Raw genomic sequence first — 17,927 nt, 5'->3', positions numbered from 1 at the left:
TACTATAATAGAGAAAGAGATTATTTTTTCTAAAAAATGGAAACATTACTCAAATTAATATTAATAATGATTTGATATCTAAGTATATATCCTTTAAACCTTTTAAATGAAACATTAGCACTTTATTTTTTATAGTCTTGATTCCAAGTAATTTATTAAATTTTCAATTAAGAAACTACTACCTTCTGTTTTAATAATAAAACCTCGTTTGTAGTTTATAAATGAAATCTTATAAATATGACCGGAGATAATATTTCCTCTTTATTTTTTACCCAAAAATTCCCCCATTACTTTGTGATGATTTCTCAATTAAATTAAACATCCTTTTCTAGCACCAAAAGTATCCTCAACATCCCAATTGACCCTGGCTTGCCGCTGACACCAGCAAGAATATTTAATTTCTGTTATCAAAATCTAAGTATTCCCCCAGTTCTAAATATAAAACCCCTATGTAGTGTATTACAATACACTACACAGGGGGTCTTATATTTAGATACACTGTACAGAGAGTCTTATATTTAGTACAGGAAGAAGTAGTAATTTATTATTATTAGTAGTTCAGTTTCAGCTTATATTTTTATTAAGCTGAAGTTTCAGTTTATATTTAAAAAATACAAAATTCAACAAATAAAAAAAAAAAACAGAGAGAGATTGACTCGGTCAAAGACGCACCTTACGAAACATGGATCCGCTAGGATGGGAAAGGGGACGTGGCAAAATGTAGCGTCTCGTAAGTGCGAAAGAGCACGTACTAGAGTTTGGCTCACGTGCGTGACTGGGACTCGGCAATGCATGCATTGCGTGGGCTGGTGGGCAGCGTCCGAAGATGTTGGTTGTTTCCTCTCTGCCACTATCACGTGACATTTTGGGTGCGCGCGGCATGCACTTGCCCGAGTGGCCAAGTGATTTCACTTTTTCCTTTTCTTGGATGGGGTCACAAAAATTACGATGATTTAAGATTTATATTTAAATATATATTTTAACTTTTGCTATAGCAACGCCTCATGATATTCAAGATTAAACAGAAAGGTAAGTTAGAGGTGTTATTTAATGAAATTGTCTTGTTAAATATATTATGAGACTTAAGAATTCTTAATATCATGAAACTTTTGCAAAATAACAACATAATGAACCTTTATGAAAGCATCATAATATTTTCGTACCGAGCATGAATCTTAGAAACTTTTCTTAAGGATTTCTTTGTATGCACTACATAAGATTTTAATGTATAAATAAAGTCTTATTATCTCTAGTTATTAATATAAGAGTTAGTTGACTAATTCGAGTAAATTAAAAATATTAGTTAAGTTAATTAGTTATTTGTAGAAATTATTTTTTTCTAAAATATCCTTTCTAATCATATATATTAGTAAGGGTATTTTAACACATGCAACTACTACAAGGAGTAGCTTGAGAAAAAATAGATAAATATGGGAGATAACATGAATTTGGGTTCTATATTTAAGACCAAATTAAAAATCAAACAAGTTCTTATATTAAGTATTGGAGGTAGTATTATGTTTTAGAAGTACATAGTTTTTGGTGTAACTGAGTGATGTTATACAAGGTAAGATCACATAGTATTATATAACACTATCATATATTTACTGATGACTTTCTAATATTACACACCCCAGGATGAAAATGAATCCTCTCAACAAAACCAAAATTTTTCTCAACAAATGTTATTTTTCGCCCAACTTGGACCTATATGGTTCATTTGGTTGAGTCTCGGGTTGGGCGTACTAAATTATCAAAGCTAGCCCAAGCCCAACAAGCTCACCTCAATCTCATGAATAATAAGTTCATGTGATAATATAAAGGTAAAATCGGTTTGGATCACCAATGTGATAAGCTGAAAAAACCGAATCCCAAAAGATTAGTTTAATACGAGAGAGAACCCATTAAATTTATAAATCCTATAATACTAGCAAGGCTCTCCAATGTGAAATTCATAAATTCCATGCAGTTTATGAAATTAAGGTAACAAGACTTCCTCATTAACCTGTTTATCATAGTACTACCTAAAAAATAGCTTATAAAAATTAGCGATGGAAATTTTTTCATAATTAAATTTTAATGGATTATTGACAAAAATTATGTTGCAAAATTTGCTGACGGATTATCAAAGCATTTACTAAATTATTGATGTACTATTGAAGAATTTAATGACTAATTAGATTTGTAAATATATTTTTTTTACTAAATTTCACCACTAATTCATTGATGACCATGTCATTAAATTTTTAGCGACAAAAATTTTTTTGTTACTAATTTCTATCACAAAAATTTTAGCAATTTTTGTTATTAATTTTTATCAAAAAATTTCAAGTGATAAAATTTTCTCGTCACTATTCTTGTCACAATGTTTAGACAATTTTTGTCAAGTTGGTGTTAATAAGAATATCATTATCATTGATCTCATTACTAGACACTTACTGAAAAAGAAAGATGATTTTTCTTAAGGGTTAAGGTGTATTCAATACCTTAAAATATTTTTTCAGGTACGTCCAGCACATTAAAGTATTTTGTGATGCATCTAGCATGTTGAAATATTTTTTGGTGCATCAGTCACCTTAAAATATTTTTTTAGATGTGTCTAGCATCCAAAAATATTTTTTAATGCATCTAGCACCAAGAAAAAAAAAAACCTCATAATACTGAACGAACCTAAACAATACGTTGGGGTGGTAAATAGCAATGCTTGGAGTATTGGATGCATTTTAATCCTTTTTCTTAAAATTGTTTTCATGTTTCATTAAAGTAATTCCACTTGATCATTAATAATAATTAAACAAATAAGATAACATTTGACTTTTGTCGCTGCTCATGGTGAAATTTTTTGTGGCAACTAAGAAAAACTGCTTTTTTAGCTATGCCGACCCCATTTGACAATACCCCCTACAATTCAATCAATTCTTTAGTCCAATATTTTCGTAATTTTTCTTAACCATAATACATCCTAAAGATAAAAACTTTTTATGAGCATATATTCGGTTATTTAATTCTAGATTAAAAATAAATGTGATACATTAAAAATTATTTTGTACACTAGTCCAAAACCTCCTTCACCAATCCTATTTTCTGGGACAAAATTGTTGGTGGCGTCTTTGATATGTTTCATTGAGAAATAGCTCGTTTCCAGATGTAAGAATTCTGCATCGTCAAAGAAGGCTTTGTAAATAAAAGAAAAATATGTTGAAATTACAGGAAACAAGAAATAATAAGGAACATGCAAAAATCAGTTTTATCCATTACTTACCCCATCTTTCAAATGATGAATACTAGTAGTATGACAAACACATATGACCACACCACAATGCCAGAAATGACTCCAGCAGAAAGGTTTCTTCTATGAACTTTGAAATCTACATGACAAAGTATTAATGTTAAAATTCATATCAAAGTAAAAATTGTTGCCATCACTAAGCTTAAGCTAGAAAGTGTGTGAGCCAATGAATATAATGAAATTTGACTTACTTGGGGTAATTGAAATAGCAGATATAAGAGGTCCGCATACACCTATATATATCAGGAACAATCATATAATGTTGGTTCCTTTTCCAGCCCACTATAATAAATGAATCTCCAACGTGTTATCATGGGCATCAACATCAAATTCTTCACAATAATGCCCGTACCAGTGCCGCCAGTTTCCTTCATAATGTTAAAGTCTCTCGAATACATACAACAGCTTCAGACTTTAAGAACTTTACTTAACATGTATACAAAGCAAAAGTGGCGTGTATTGAAGCATTATGTAAATCCGTAATCAATTGCATGTCTAGAGAGGGTCTTATTTCCTCACTCTTCATTGGATTCTCTAATTTAGATTCACTCACTGAATTGAAGCATCAAATATACGCCTTCCAATGCCGGTGAAATTTTGGTCATGGAGAATACATAATCTCAGCAAAAATATAGCTTGACGTTTATAAACAATAAATGATCTGCATGTGGTGACAACCTCATTAAAAAAAGAAGAAGAAGAAGAAACGGTTCCATCCAGCAACCCAAATATCATCAGTCCGTAACATGTATTTTCATTTTTCAAGTTTTGGTATTAACTCTAAAAATAAACAACACTTTCATATGAAAAATAGAAAAGCACAAAATACTACAGCACCAAGAAATAAAGAACAGCATCTAACCAAGAAAAGTTAACAACAAAAGAATGCAGCATTAACCATTAAGAATCAAAGACTGGAGAACAACATTTGCCGAAAAGAAGAAGAAGAGAGAACAGCAATAATGCTCTCCATCGTGGGGTCAAAACCGGAAGCAGATCTCCTCATGAAGCCCATTCTTCTCCCAGAATCTCTTAGTAGCTAATCTAAACCTCCACTTTTCTAGAGAGATCAGCTCTCAGAAAGTGCTGAGAGCGAAATGAAAAAACAGAAAAGCTTAGAGCTCGTAGGGAGGAATGGTGAAAGGTGAGGGAGAGATCAGCATGATGGAGGGAGAGTGACGAGAAGAAGTAGTGATGAAATAAATAAATAACCAAAAAAAAAAAAAGGAAATAGAAAGAGATGGATAGGCAATACATTATCTAGGAAGGAACCAGTTTCAATGCTTATCATCTTAATGAGCACTATAAATTTATCAGATCTGGATTATACATATTTGATGTGAACGGTTCAAATTTAAAATCTTTAATTAATCATTTTTAAATAAAAACTATTTTTTGAAAGAGTGATAGTTAAGAGATTATCTCTATTTGAGATTCTATACATATTAAAATAATTATTTTAAATTAATAAAAAAAAAATTAAATTCATACTATCTAAATGAGATATAGACATTTCAGATTTAATGAATTTAGAGATAGGAATCTTCAGATGGTACAACTATAAGGGAATACAATGCAATACGATAGCAGCATGTTTTTTTTTATTTGCCAAAAAAAAGAAAAACGTCCCTAATTAACACTCTTTTATCCAAGAGTATAGAAATAAACGCGTCTATTACTTCCATTTCCATCCCTGTTCATTCAAACGCATTTAATTTTATCATTTTTTTTAAATATTAGATTGTCCTCACAATGCTTGTATCCCTTTCTTCTTCTTCCTCTCTTCAATTAGATTCCCTTCCACTATAATACTGCAAATCATCCTTACATAAATAAAAGGAATCCCTTATAACTTTCAGTTTCAGAACCTCCTGTTGACCCAAAAACCTGCTTTGTTTTTTTTTTTTAGAGTTCACGTGGAACCTGTTGATCAATGCTACTTTTTCTTACCTAATAAAGTAGTTAAGTTTTTTCTAAATGTTGTTCCTATTTAAAGTCATTAATTATGAGGAAAATAGTAATACATATCTATAAATTTTCTATTTAAATACGGATAAAATAAAAAATTATTTCATTTTTAGGTAAAGTTAATAATATAATAATCTCCCATTAATATGGAAAAAGAGACAACAAACATGTCTGGAAAATGTGGATGTGTGAGGGAGTAATTTACACTAAATTTCCTTTAAATAATTATTTCAAGGATGATACATACAGGTCAATGGTCAAAGTATTCACTTTCTCCTATGACAATTCTCTAAAGAAATAAATATGTACGATTACCATCAGAGACTCGAGATTCTTTTGATCAAAACATTACGAGGAAATAAAACTCAATATTAATTTATAAGATGATGGTGTTAAAAACTATTAAGATATAAAGTTAATGTAGAATCATAATACTAATAATTATGATGCATAATTTTGCTCCTTTTATTACTAAATAGAAACGTTGAAGTACAACTGGGGGAAAAAACACTCATGAAGGTCTAAACTCTAGCTGCTTGGGGTAAGCGCTAAGTGGGCCTCACACCATCACATCATAAGTCACTCCTTTGCCTTTTTTTTCTAATTATAAGCCTTTTGCGGTAAATCCATCCCTACTCATCTCATTGTTTTTTTGGGTTTTTTTTGTAAAAAAAATTTATAAAATCTATTCTGTAGTGAAAATAAATCTTATATTTAGAATTAGAGGAATAAAATACTATCTTAAGAAACTTCATGCATTAGTATGTACATGGCCTGTCCTTAAATAATGAGAAAAGCATAGATGTGAATAATTGCAATGATCATGTTTAGTTTAAATTTAGGTTCTTGTTGTGTATTCCCTCTTAATTTGCAAGAGATGATGAATTTTGATTGCTTACAAAAGAAAAATTAGCCATGAGTCTTGCATGAGCCAGAAAAAGCTTGTTGCTTCTTCAATTACTATTTCTCAGCCGGTAGGTCCCACCCAACATTGTATTCAAATGCCAAAGGATGCTTCCCTCTCAATTATCACCAAATTTTAATGTTGTTAGGTTCTTTAGTCTAAAGTGCAACTCTTGCTTTTGATGTTCATGGGAAAGCCTCGGCCATATTTAATTTGATAGAAACTAAAACTATTATTACATGTGAGATGCCAGTTGTCTTCTTTCAATTCTCTTTTCTTTTTTGTTGTCTCTTAATTTTTTTTTATTTTCAAAATATTATTTTCTTTTTTTAATACCAGATTATATGTAAAATGAGTGACATTTTAAAAGTTTATGAACAAGAAATGGTGTAATTTTGAATTTTTTACATTTTTAAAGAAAAAAATTCTAAAATTGTCTAGTTTCTTATTTAAAAATCATAAGAAAAAAAATCAAAAACTACTTTATTTTTGCCCATAAAATATCAAAATGTCATTTATTTTTTTTTTCAAAATCTAATGACAAAAAGTAAGAAAATGCATTTGGGAAGTGATGAAAAACTAAGCTATAAGAGGGAGTGGACGCCCAAATCCATGGTTACTAGGAAGGGCAAGAGATGTTGAAGGAACATATGAAGATGAAAGGGGTTTAGCTAATAAGGTTTGTCATGGGTTTCTGATTGGGCTTGGGCACTCACTCTTTACCCAAAACAAAACTCTCCATCATCACGAGAAAACTAAACAAGAATGAATTAATTAGCATTTTGCATTAGGGAAGTTCAATTGAAAAAGAAAGATATATATATATATATATATATATATATATAGAAAGACAATGTTGTGCGTTGCGCTAATTACACATCACATTTAAACTGCAAAATAGAGGAACTAATTAGCAATGTAAATTCTTCTCCACATTTCATGTTAGATTTTTCTTTTTCAAATAATATCTACTTGTTTATGAAAGATTGTAGTTTCATGTTTGTTTTCCAACCTACATTCTGATCAAATTATACAAAGTTGGAATTCTTGAGAAGCCTACCGAATGAAGAGAAATCTTTATCACACGGAAGAGAAACTGAGGAATCAATTCATTGAGCCATCCATTACTTCGAACCCTTTCTTCACACTTTCATATGAGAATGTAGAAGCAACTAAGGTTTAACTACTACGATTGTATTTTGATAATGCACTATCCGTTGCTTCAATCCTTTGCTTCACATTTTCATGTGATTTTGATGTAGAAGAAGAACAGAAGGTTTGGGTATGGCTTTCTTGAGATGATTGTATCTCCAAGGCCTTGAATCTGGCAACCTGTTTGTCATTCTCTCGACCTTTGATTGTTAGGGCTTGGATTGACAACTTTCCTTCAAGCATGCAAACAACAGAGGCCATGGATGGCCTCAGAGTTGGAGATGGGTTAGTACATAGGAGTGCCAGCTCCAACATTCTCATGACTTCTTGTGAGGAGTAGCTTGAACCAAGACGTGGATCCACCAGCTCAAGAAGGTTTCCTTGCTCTTGAAGAACATAAGCCTTCAATTACATGAAGGTATATATGTAGTTGTTAGAAATTCAATCAAACTATTAATTTTATGAATAATGTTGATCATATCACTAACCCAGTCAAGAAGGTAAACAAACTCCTCTTTTGGCCTGTAACTTGTATTGCTTTTTCCACTAACGATTTCTAAGGCAACAACTCCAAAACTATAAACATCTGCTTTTTCAGTCAAGCATCCTCGCATTGCATATTCAGGAGCCATATAACCACTAGTAAGAAAAAACATATAATGTTAATAATCAAGCCATGAAACAAAGAATGTGCAAGGAAAGTGAAAGAAGAAAAAACCGATTAATATTATTACTAAACCAAATATGAGAATTATATTGATCCAGTGAAAAAGATGTAGGAGAATATATACTGACATTGTTCCTGCTATTCTTGTGCTGATATGAGTATTCTCATCTTCATTAAGTTTGGCTAATCCAAAATCCGAGATCTTGGCATTCAAATCTTTATCAAGTAAGACATTTGTTGCCTTAATATCTCTATGCACAATTTTCAGCCTTGATTCCTCATGAAGATAAGCTAATCCCCTTGCTATTCCTACGCATATCTTCATTCTTGTAGGCCAGTCCAAGTGCATCTTTTGTCCTTGGCCACCTAACATTAATATCAATGGTATCTTAGTTAATAACATACTACTATCAAGTCATTCAATAAAAATTAAATATTTGTAGAACTTGTTTCAAGCGATTAAATGTATTTGAATTAGGAAAAAAAAAAGCCTAAAATACAACATCTAAATTTTGTCTTTTAAAAAAAGATATAACTGAAAGTTGTTGCCAAATAATATAAGCAAGATTTTACATTTCTATCATAAGCGATGTAATACTATAACACACACGCACACACAATAAGAGTATGTATATCAAAACAATTTTATTTGTTTATACTTTAATTTTATCTTTTCCTTATAGTATATTAATACTAAATATATGGTACTCATCCGATCCTTAATATAAAACCTAATTACTTAGTTGATTTTGGTCCTAAGTATAGATGTATTTCTCATATTTATCAATTTTTCTTAAATTATTCCATCAATCATAATCAAATAAAAAAGGGACGGATGACATTAAGAAAGATAATTATGATATTTTAAAAAATATCATATTTTTTATAATTAACTAGCTTACTTAACTTTCTTAATCTAATCAAATTAGTTAAATAGGTCTTATATTAATGACGAAAGGAGTAATTTTTTATTGTAAAAAAAATCAAGTTCTTACCAAAAAGAGCACTAGCCAGACAATTGTTCTCCATGTACTCATATATCAGCAACAATTGGTTTCCTTCAACGCAACATCCATAAAGCTTTACAAGGTTTGGGTGTTGCAAAGCAGATATCATTCCAATTTCATTAACAAATTCACGATTCCCTTGCTTTGATTTAGAGGAAAGCTGTTTCACTGCCATGACAACACCATTTGAAAGTATACCCTACAATTCAATCAATTATCTAGTCTCAATTTTCATAATCTTCCTTAGATCAACACATACCAAAAATTTAATCTCTTTATAAGTGTATTCGGTATGCTATTTAATCATGTAATCTTGGTTAAATATAAATATGATACATTAAAAATTACCTTGTACACTGATCCAAAACCTCCTTCACCAATCTTATTTTCTGGGGCAAAGTTATTAGTGGCATCTTTGATTTGTTTTAAAGAGAAATAACCCGTCTTTAAATCCAAAAGTTCTGCATCAAAAATAAAAGTTACATAAATACAAAGCAAAATACATTGAAATTACAATAAACTTGGAAATAATTACGTATATGCAAAAATCATTATTTATCCATTTGACTTGAATGATAGAATTCAGGCATATAAAAAATCTTTTTTTCTCTCACTATGTTATACCAAATTATAATAAATATACCAGCTTTGTTAATTTTGATTTTGATCTTACGTTTGTCTTTTGAATCGCTGCCACCTAGTAAGCCCATTTTTTGGAGGACGAATATTATTACTATTAGTATGATGAAGAACACACATGATCCAACTATAATTCCAGCAATGGCTCCACCAGAAATCGAAGGACTTTTGAGATCTATATGACAAAAAAGTAGTAATGGTTATTATTCATATCAAAGTCAAAATCATCATCTCTTAGCTTAAGCTAGAAAGAGTATAAACCAATATATATGAGATTTGACTTACTTGGGGTGACTGAAATAGCAGATATAAGAGGTCCATGTACACCATTATCATAAGGAATAGAGGTAGTTCCTTTTCCAGCCCAGTACAAATGAATCTCCAAGGTGTTATCATTAACATCAACATCAAAGTCCTTGACAATGCCCTTACCAACGCCACCAGCTTCCTTCATAATGTTGAAATCATGCAAATAGTTCCTACCCTATCAAGATATACATACAAAAGTTTCACCTTTCAGAGCTTTTGTTAACGTACATAGCAAAAACAGTTGAAAGCATGTTAAATCATTATAGGTAGTAATAGTCCTTGTCTTTATAATGAGAAATTCTTGCATACTTCTCGAGTGTCACATAATCCATGCTCTATCGATGAAAATGCTCCATGTGTCCTTTCTTATGGATCCCACAAATTTCTATCATAATGGGTCATGGAGGGAAAAACATAATCAAGAGAAATTTATGGGATACACTTGGAATATTTTCATTGGAGAGAGTACTAATAACGTAGCATTCCAAGAGTATGTAAGTATTTCTCATTTATAATTAGCCATTTAGCCACCTATTAAAGAGATACATAAACATAGTGGTGAGCTCACTTGATAGTGACACATCCCACAATATTTATTTCTCTTCAACTGTATGGCTTCATGGGTGGAGAGTCTTACTTTCTCACTATTCATAGAATTCTCTTATCACTAGAAAAAATTTAAATTCAACATAGTAAGACTCACTTGGATTGAAACATCAAATATGCGCCTTCCAATGTGATGGAAATTTTGGTCATAAGAATACACAATCTCAGCAAAATATAGCTTGACTTTGTAATTTCCACTGATCATACAGAGGCCATGGTACTTGAGAGACAGAGGGGAAAGGCGAGCTGTTAGGTAGAAGATAGGACCAGTAATGTTGAGGGAAGATATGTTTGTTGCTAAGTAACTATCATGGCTATCTACTCCTGTGCTGCTAGAAGCCCATTTATCTTCACTAGCAAAAAAGTATGAGGCACCATCAGGATTGTTGTCTCCTTCATATTTATTCCCCTCATATTCAATCTCTGCTCCTCCACAATTTATGAACAATGAATGATCTGCATATAGGGACAACCTTATCAAAAATCACCTCTATAAGAGAATCCAAATGATCAAATTCATAAGATCATGATTTGTTTCTCTATCTCTATAAATATATTGTCATATGATATTGATAGTCATTTTACCATTACGTTCACTAAAATCTACATTATTTAGTTAAAACTCTTGAACAGGTTTGTGATGGGAAAATAAAATACAGCTAAAAAAAGATAATGTCATGGGAAACTCTGAAATAAGCAAGAAGACACTCACACTTGGGTTCTCCTCCACAAGAAAGGCCCCTTTTTAGGCAAGTACGCAAGCAACTGCAAGATGAATAAAAGTTACAAAACATGAATCAAAAGCATTTAGAATGAGTGAAGCAAGAGTCATAAGTATAATCTTACGAGGTGCTTGCTAGAGGTGATAGACTAGAACCCAAGTTTCTGTATAACCAAAAAAAGAAAAAGCCTTACAATTGTTGCATAATCTCTTTAAGAACAGAAAAAAGTAGTTTGGAGTTGGAGGAGAGGAGCTCACATTATTCCATACTGACAAGCAGTCACATTAGTCTTCAAAAATTTGTTGTAAGATAAATCACTGCAATAAAAAGTAGTGTGAAATTGCACATATAAGTTTTTTCCCTGTTATATAAATATATATAATATTTTATTAAATAAGTTTAGATGAGTTGGTTGGCCGGCCTCTTCTTCTTCTTATCATTGCATGCTGTTTTATTGTTACTGGGACTTATATTCTTTCCTTGAGATTTCATAGCAATTCTCCCAAATTTTTTCATATGTCAAAGCTCAAATCAAAATGACATTACGCAAAGGGGATTAATTAAAAATGATGAGAGATTTAAAGGCTAAAGATGTTTTTGTCAATAAGATTTAAGGTAATTAATTTCAAACAGTAATGGCATTGAACTATATGTAGTTGTGACAAATAAAATTAAAATAGAAAATGTTTTACTAACACAGAACTATAATTGCTTTGCTGCTGCAATATCCAATCAGGAATTTCCCCAGTAAGAGAATTTTCAGTTAGAATCCTGCATACATAATTAATAAAGATCCATTAAAAAAGAGTAATTAAGTTTTTTTTAAAAAAAAATCAAGTTATATATGTGTGTAGAATGCTCCCTTACATGGAAGTTAGGAAGGTCAACTTTCCTATATTGTTTGGGATTTCACCGATCAAGTTGTTGAAGCTCAAATCTCTGCAATTAATACACAGGGCCACAAATATCGCTTCATAAAAATAACTGAAAAATAATATTTCTTGTAATAAATAGTCCACAATAAAAGTCGCCCTAAATTAGGAATTAGGTTGTGACTTAAACAATAAATTGGGAATCTTATTTAGAGGATTTTGGCTTCGTAGTATGAGGATGAAGCAACTTACAGCCTAGATAAGTTTTCCATTTTACCAATATAATTTGGAATGGAATCATGGATAGAGCAATTTCTCAACACCCTGAGAGAAAAACAGAGTATGAAAATTCATTGAGAATACATAGGTCACTTTTTGATAAACAAATTTTCACCTCACTATTAAATTCTCGACTTACAGGTATTGCAAGGACGTCAAATTCTCCAGATTAGGAAATCTCATTATTGCTGGGCCATGCAAATAAGATATACTCCTGAATTAAAAATTAAATACAAAACAATATCAATAATAGGAAAATATTCTTCTGCTGAAATTAAATTTCACAACCATCAAACAGGATGCGGATGAATTACAAAAGAGCAAGTACTCACAGAGAAAACAAATTTGTTAAGTGAGATATGGTTGTGGGAATGGGGCCTTCCAAGGCTGTTCCCTGCAAAGAGCTGCCTAAACAAAAGACGTAGTGAAAACAGTAATTTTGAAAGTAAAAGGAATACTTAAAAAGCCTAGTCCACATCATCTTTTTATTTGTTTGGATCGATTTTAATTGCAAATTTTAAAATTATTGCATTATTTTATTTTATTTATTTACTTAGCTTGGACTAATATATATAATCATATCTCAGTTCAATTTTGTTCCTTATTTTCACTCCATGAATATCTCCCACATAGATCCTTTTTTTTCTCTCTCATCCACTGCTATTGAGAATTTAACTAGTTATTAACAACTGATTAGATTATAAATTATGCAACCTCCCATCCTTTACTAATAAATCTAAATGACAAGTGATCAACATAAATCTTATCACTACAAGTCCCTTAATTGTTGCTGTCTGAATTTTTAGTGATTATATTCTTTTATTAGAGTCCTATAATAATTCTCCCTTCTTTCTTTGTTCTCAACAATTTCCAACAAACTACATAGAACAATATAATAGAATAGAAGAGTAAATGACAATAAAAGCACTGAACTTCATTAAGCTTATTAAGTTCGATACATTAAGTTCATAAAGTAGTATCTTATTCAAAAGGAAAGCATTATGATAGAGTAGATTAGACTCACAATGCTTTAAGGTGAGTCCAATTCCCAATAAAATTGGGTAATTTTCCTGATATATTGGTCCCGTCCAAATAACTACAAAAATGTTAGGAGAGAAATTTTAGAATTTAAAACAGATCAACACAACATCGAAAATAGAAGATAATGAAATGATTAAATCATATTATACCACTCACATATATTCTAGTTTTTTCAGATTACCAAAACTTTCGGGTATTGCTCCTAAGAAGTTATTTCCAGAAAGATCCCTACAAGTTCCAAATCCTTAGAAACAAATAACACGTCTAAAAGCAATATGAAAAATTATCTATAACAAGACTAATGTGGTAGTCACAATGCAACTAATAAGATAAAAGAAAATTATTTGCACTTGAAATAATATTCTCACAATATGCGTAGCTTTGTCAATTTTCCGAGACTAGAAGGAAGAGTCCCTTCCAATAGATTATCCCTCAAATCTCTGCAGCAAGTAGCAAAACCATAAAATTATTTCTCAATACAACAATAAGTTTTAAAAACTCAAAATGTAATGATTCATACTTACAAATTCTCTAAAGTTGTAATTTCACCAATTTCGTCTGGAATTGGACCACTGATTGGGTCAGCTATAAGGAGTCTAGAACGTGTTTAAGAGATGAATAACACATGTGATCAATATAACTCGAGCTTGTATAGATGCATGCATGAATAACATGCATGAAAATAACCATATATATATATATATTCAGTCACAACACTATGATCACTTACAAATGAACAAGAGGGAGTCTAGCAAAGCTTCTTGGGATTGATCCATTTAGATAATTGTAAGACAAATCACTGTGCCATATATAAAAGTTACATGGTAGATCACAAATTCCCACATTTCAACTAAGCATACACACACATATATATTTAAACCAATAATAGAATTAAAACTTTTTTTATTACTTACAGTTCTTGCAGATGGGTAAGGAATCCAAATTCACTTGGTAAAAGTCCAGATAAATTGAGATGGTTGGCAATGCTATCATAAAAAGAAAACACATTACTACAACTATTTACGCAGAGCTAAAATAAAATAAATTGTGTTATAATTAGCCCTAATATGTTGGCCAAAAAAAAAATACCACTAATATGCATTTCAATATTAATTTTATCGCAACGCAACCATAGCTAACTTATTCTAAATATCATAGAAATGTATCTCAATATCAAATCAACTAGCTTCAAATCAAGAAAGGACCAAAAAAATAATAAAGAAAACTTTTCGACATTATTTGGAACTCATTAAACACAACTTATTAATTCATATTGGAGCTTGACTCGTACCCAAATTGAAAGGGTTACGCTATAACCATATACATAGATGCACTTACACATTTGTAACATGACAAACTTTTCCATTTGAAAAACTACAATTGCACGTTACATTCCTTATGAAGCCATTCGTTGTGCTAATGGCTTTATTTTTGAAGCCTCCATCGATACAAGAATGTGGGGTCGCATTCCAATTCAAGTTCTCTATCTTCGATGATATTGTTTTCAGAACTTTCACTGCATCAAACACAATTCAGTTTTTTCAACAACAAAAAAAAATTATGCACCATAAAGTAAGAACCTCAACATCTATGTTTTGTGCTCATGGACATCTGTAATCCTTTTATATATATTTATATATCAAGAAATTTCAAAGTACTTGCCGTACGTGGCCCACTTTGTTTAATTTTGACATGTATTGATGTATTGATATTGATGAACTCGTCCAACATTTTTTTTTTTGGGCCAACAACTTATCCAGCATATGGATCATGCAAAGCTGGTTCAAATTCAATTTAAAACGCCAGTAATGACTAGCCTATAAACTTGAGCCATCGTAAATATCTATCTAATTTTATTTTTTTAAAATTCTTGTCTTGATTAAGAAATGTCTTCTTATCCAGATCAGCATCAGTGATGCCATATATGAGTGCAGAAATCACGTTTTCCCTAATAAGCGCATCGGACACTAAATACAAAAATATTTTTTTAATAAGCTAAAATACACAAAATTCCCTAAACTTCAAGTCAATTGCACATTACCTACCTAACCTTTAAAAGTTTAAATTAAGGACCCTGATATTTCATATTTTGACTATAAACTCCCCTACCATTAAAATTGCTATTAACATTAACAGTTTTTGTCATCCCATATTTTTTATATTTTTTTATTATATACCATTTCATTTAAAAAAATATTTAAAAAATATTTAAAATATTTATGTGACCATGTCTTTTTAAATAAAAAAGGTAGAAAATCTTAAATATTTATATCAAACAGTCAAATATTATTTTTTAAATAAAATGGTAATAATAAAAATATAAAAAACTTGTGACATGTTAAAAACCGTTAACTTTAAAGGTAATTTTAACAGTAGGGGAGTTGAAATTCAAAACATGAAATATCAAGATTCTAAAATTAAATTTTTAAAAGTTAGAGAGGTGATGTGCAGCTGACCCAAAGATAAGAGGGTTTTACGTATTTTAGCCTATTTAATATACAATAATATAATTAATTATTTTATCATTTTTATAAGTGTGGTTTACAAGTTTTCAAATTATTAATGACTACATAGCTTTTATATTCTTTTTATAATGATATATCTCAAAATATATAAAAATAATTAATATAACTTTTCAGAACTTTTTTGGTTTATTTTATTTCAGAAAAGAAAGATTGATAAACGACTATTAACACATTTTATAAATTATAAATACGAGAAGACTGCGGCGAATACAATATATAGTAGTAGTATAAGAAAATCAAAATGAATTGGGTGTTATGCAAAGAGAGAATGAGTTTAAATTAAAGTAGACTTTTTATATTTATTTCAGTTTCATGGGTGTGAGGATTAAATTATTCAGAAATTATAACAATCATATAAATTAAGCTAATAAAATATTTCGTTATTAATACATAACAAGTAACTGATAAAACATAATTTTCTATCATATTCTGTGCATGCAAAAGAGATTACTAAGCTTTATTCATCTATCCAGGTTGCCAAAAAAATATGATTGATTACTTATATATAGTTCTTTGCATGGAATATGTTTGTCGTTAGATAACCTAACTGTGCAAACGAGAAGAGTGAATTTAATCTTAACATTAAATTAAAGCATTGACAAATAAATGAATAAAACAAATCACTATAGTTTTCAACCATTGGAATCTTGTTGGCCAAAAAGGAAAAGAACGAAAGAAAGAAGGAAAACGTTCGAATCAATTTAATTACTTAGTTCCCTCATATTTTTTTTTTGGGGGGACCAAGTCTCGAAAGTTACGGCAGTTTTTTTATCACTGCTTGTTCAGGATCAACCACCATGTTGACCCCTTTCTTTTGTGTAATTTTCTTTGAACAGTAAGAAAACAAATGGAGATGGAAGAATCCATCATAATGCTGAATAGAGTAATATAGTATACACTAAGGAGTAAAAAAAACAAAAAGGGGTTAATTAAGAAACCTTCTTCTTCTGGTATGAGTTGAGCATTAGATCCATAGTGCGTGAAAGCTTTCAAAGCGAAGCATCCAAATAAGAAAAGATATAAAAGTTTAGAGATTGAGATCCCAAACTCCATTGATGTTGGTTGTTGCAGTTTGGAGAAAATAACTCTGCGAGGGAGCGAAAGAAGGAGGAGGAGCAAGAAGCAGTTTATAGAATCACGCAGTAGCAGAGTGCAAGAGATAGAAGAAGAAGCTAAGGATGTTGCAGTAGAAATAGTGGCAAGTAGAGGTGGGAATCAAGGCCGACCTGACCTTACAGGACCGGTTCTGCAGAATATCATCATATATAAATATTCATTAACATCCAAGAATATCTAAAACATTCATTAACAATATAATATCCAAAAGTTTCATCTGTAGTACAAATGGGCAATAAACAAACACTATTATTAATCTTTTGAAACTTCATTATTATTATAATCAATTACTCTTCTTCATGAGTATGCTTTTCTTTCGTAACAAAAATATCAAGTTTTTCTTCTTTATAGGAATTTTACTTTTAAATTTTGCAATCTAGCTATTATTTTACTTTAGTTTGAGAAACATTGTCGTTGAAACTCATAAATTTCTAATTCAAATTATAGAATCACAAGTTATATAAGTATAAAAATACTATCCTATTAAATATATATAGTTAAAAATATCAACGCATATAATATAAATCAAATCATTATTAAAGTTCAAATTAACCCATTTTTTAAAAATTTAATTAGACAAATTATTGTCTAAAACTAAATAAATCAAACCATTATGTAAAATTTAATTTTAAAATGATAATAATAATTAAATATTTAAAATATCATTAACAATATAAAAAAAAATAATATTAGAATTACACAAAAATTTTAAAAAAACAAATTATAAAATGGCCTAAACAGGCTGGCCTCAGCCCTGCAGGATTGGCCCATTTAAACCCTCGGCCCTATAAGGCCAGCCCTGTAGAGCCTGTTTCTCATTTGAGGAGAAAA

General features: G+C 30.4%; 1 protein-coding gene across 1 annotated transcript; it reads right to left on the bottom strand.

Moving 5' to 3' along the window:
* Positions 1 to 7,189: 7,189 nt before the first annotated feature.
* Positions 7,190 to 17,067, bottom strand: LOC114717648 (probable LRR receptor-like serine/threonine-protein kinase At1g53430). Its single transcript, XM_028902859.1, is given in 25 exon segments — positions 7,190 to 7,288; positions 7,371 to 7,715; positions 7,802 to 7,952; positions 8,109 to 8,346; positions 8,976 to 9,186; positions 9,336 to 9,448; positions 9,661 to 9,801; positions 9,912 to 10,110; positions 10,639 to 10,997; positions 11,254 to 11,306; positions 11,388 to 11,426; positions 11,521 to 11,580; positions 11,960 to 12,034; positions 12,131 to 12,202; positions 12,388 to 12,459; positions 12,554 to 12,628; positions 12,747 to 12,818; positions 13,439 to 13,510; positions 13,612 to 13,683; positions 13,824 to 13,895; positions 13,980 to 14,051; positions 14,186 to 14,254; positions 14,370 to 14,441; positions 14,794 to 14,971; positions 16,919 to 17,067. Coding segments are annotated over 25 exon segments (3,096 nt in total). The 5' UTR covers positions 17,034 to 17,067.
* Positions 17,068 to 17,927: the final 860 nt, after the last annotated feature.

The sequence above is a fragment of the Neltuma alba genome, unplaced genomic scaffold (assembly GCF_004799145.2).
Source record: "Neltuma alba isolate B1F8T4 unplaced genomic scaffold, ASM479914v2 tig00011760_pilon, whole genome shotgun sequence".
Lineage (NCBI taxonomy): Eukaryota > Viridiplantae > Streptophyta > Magnoliopsida > Fabales > Fabaceae > Neltuma > Neltuma alba.
This window is presented reverse-complemented; position numbering and strand designations above follow the sequence as displayed.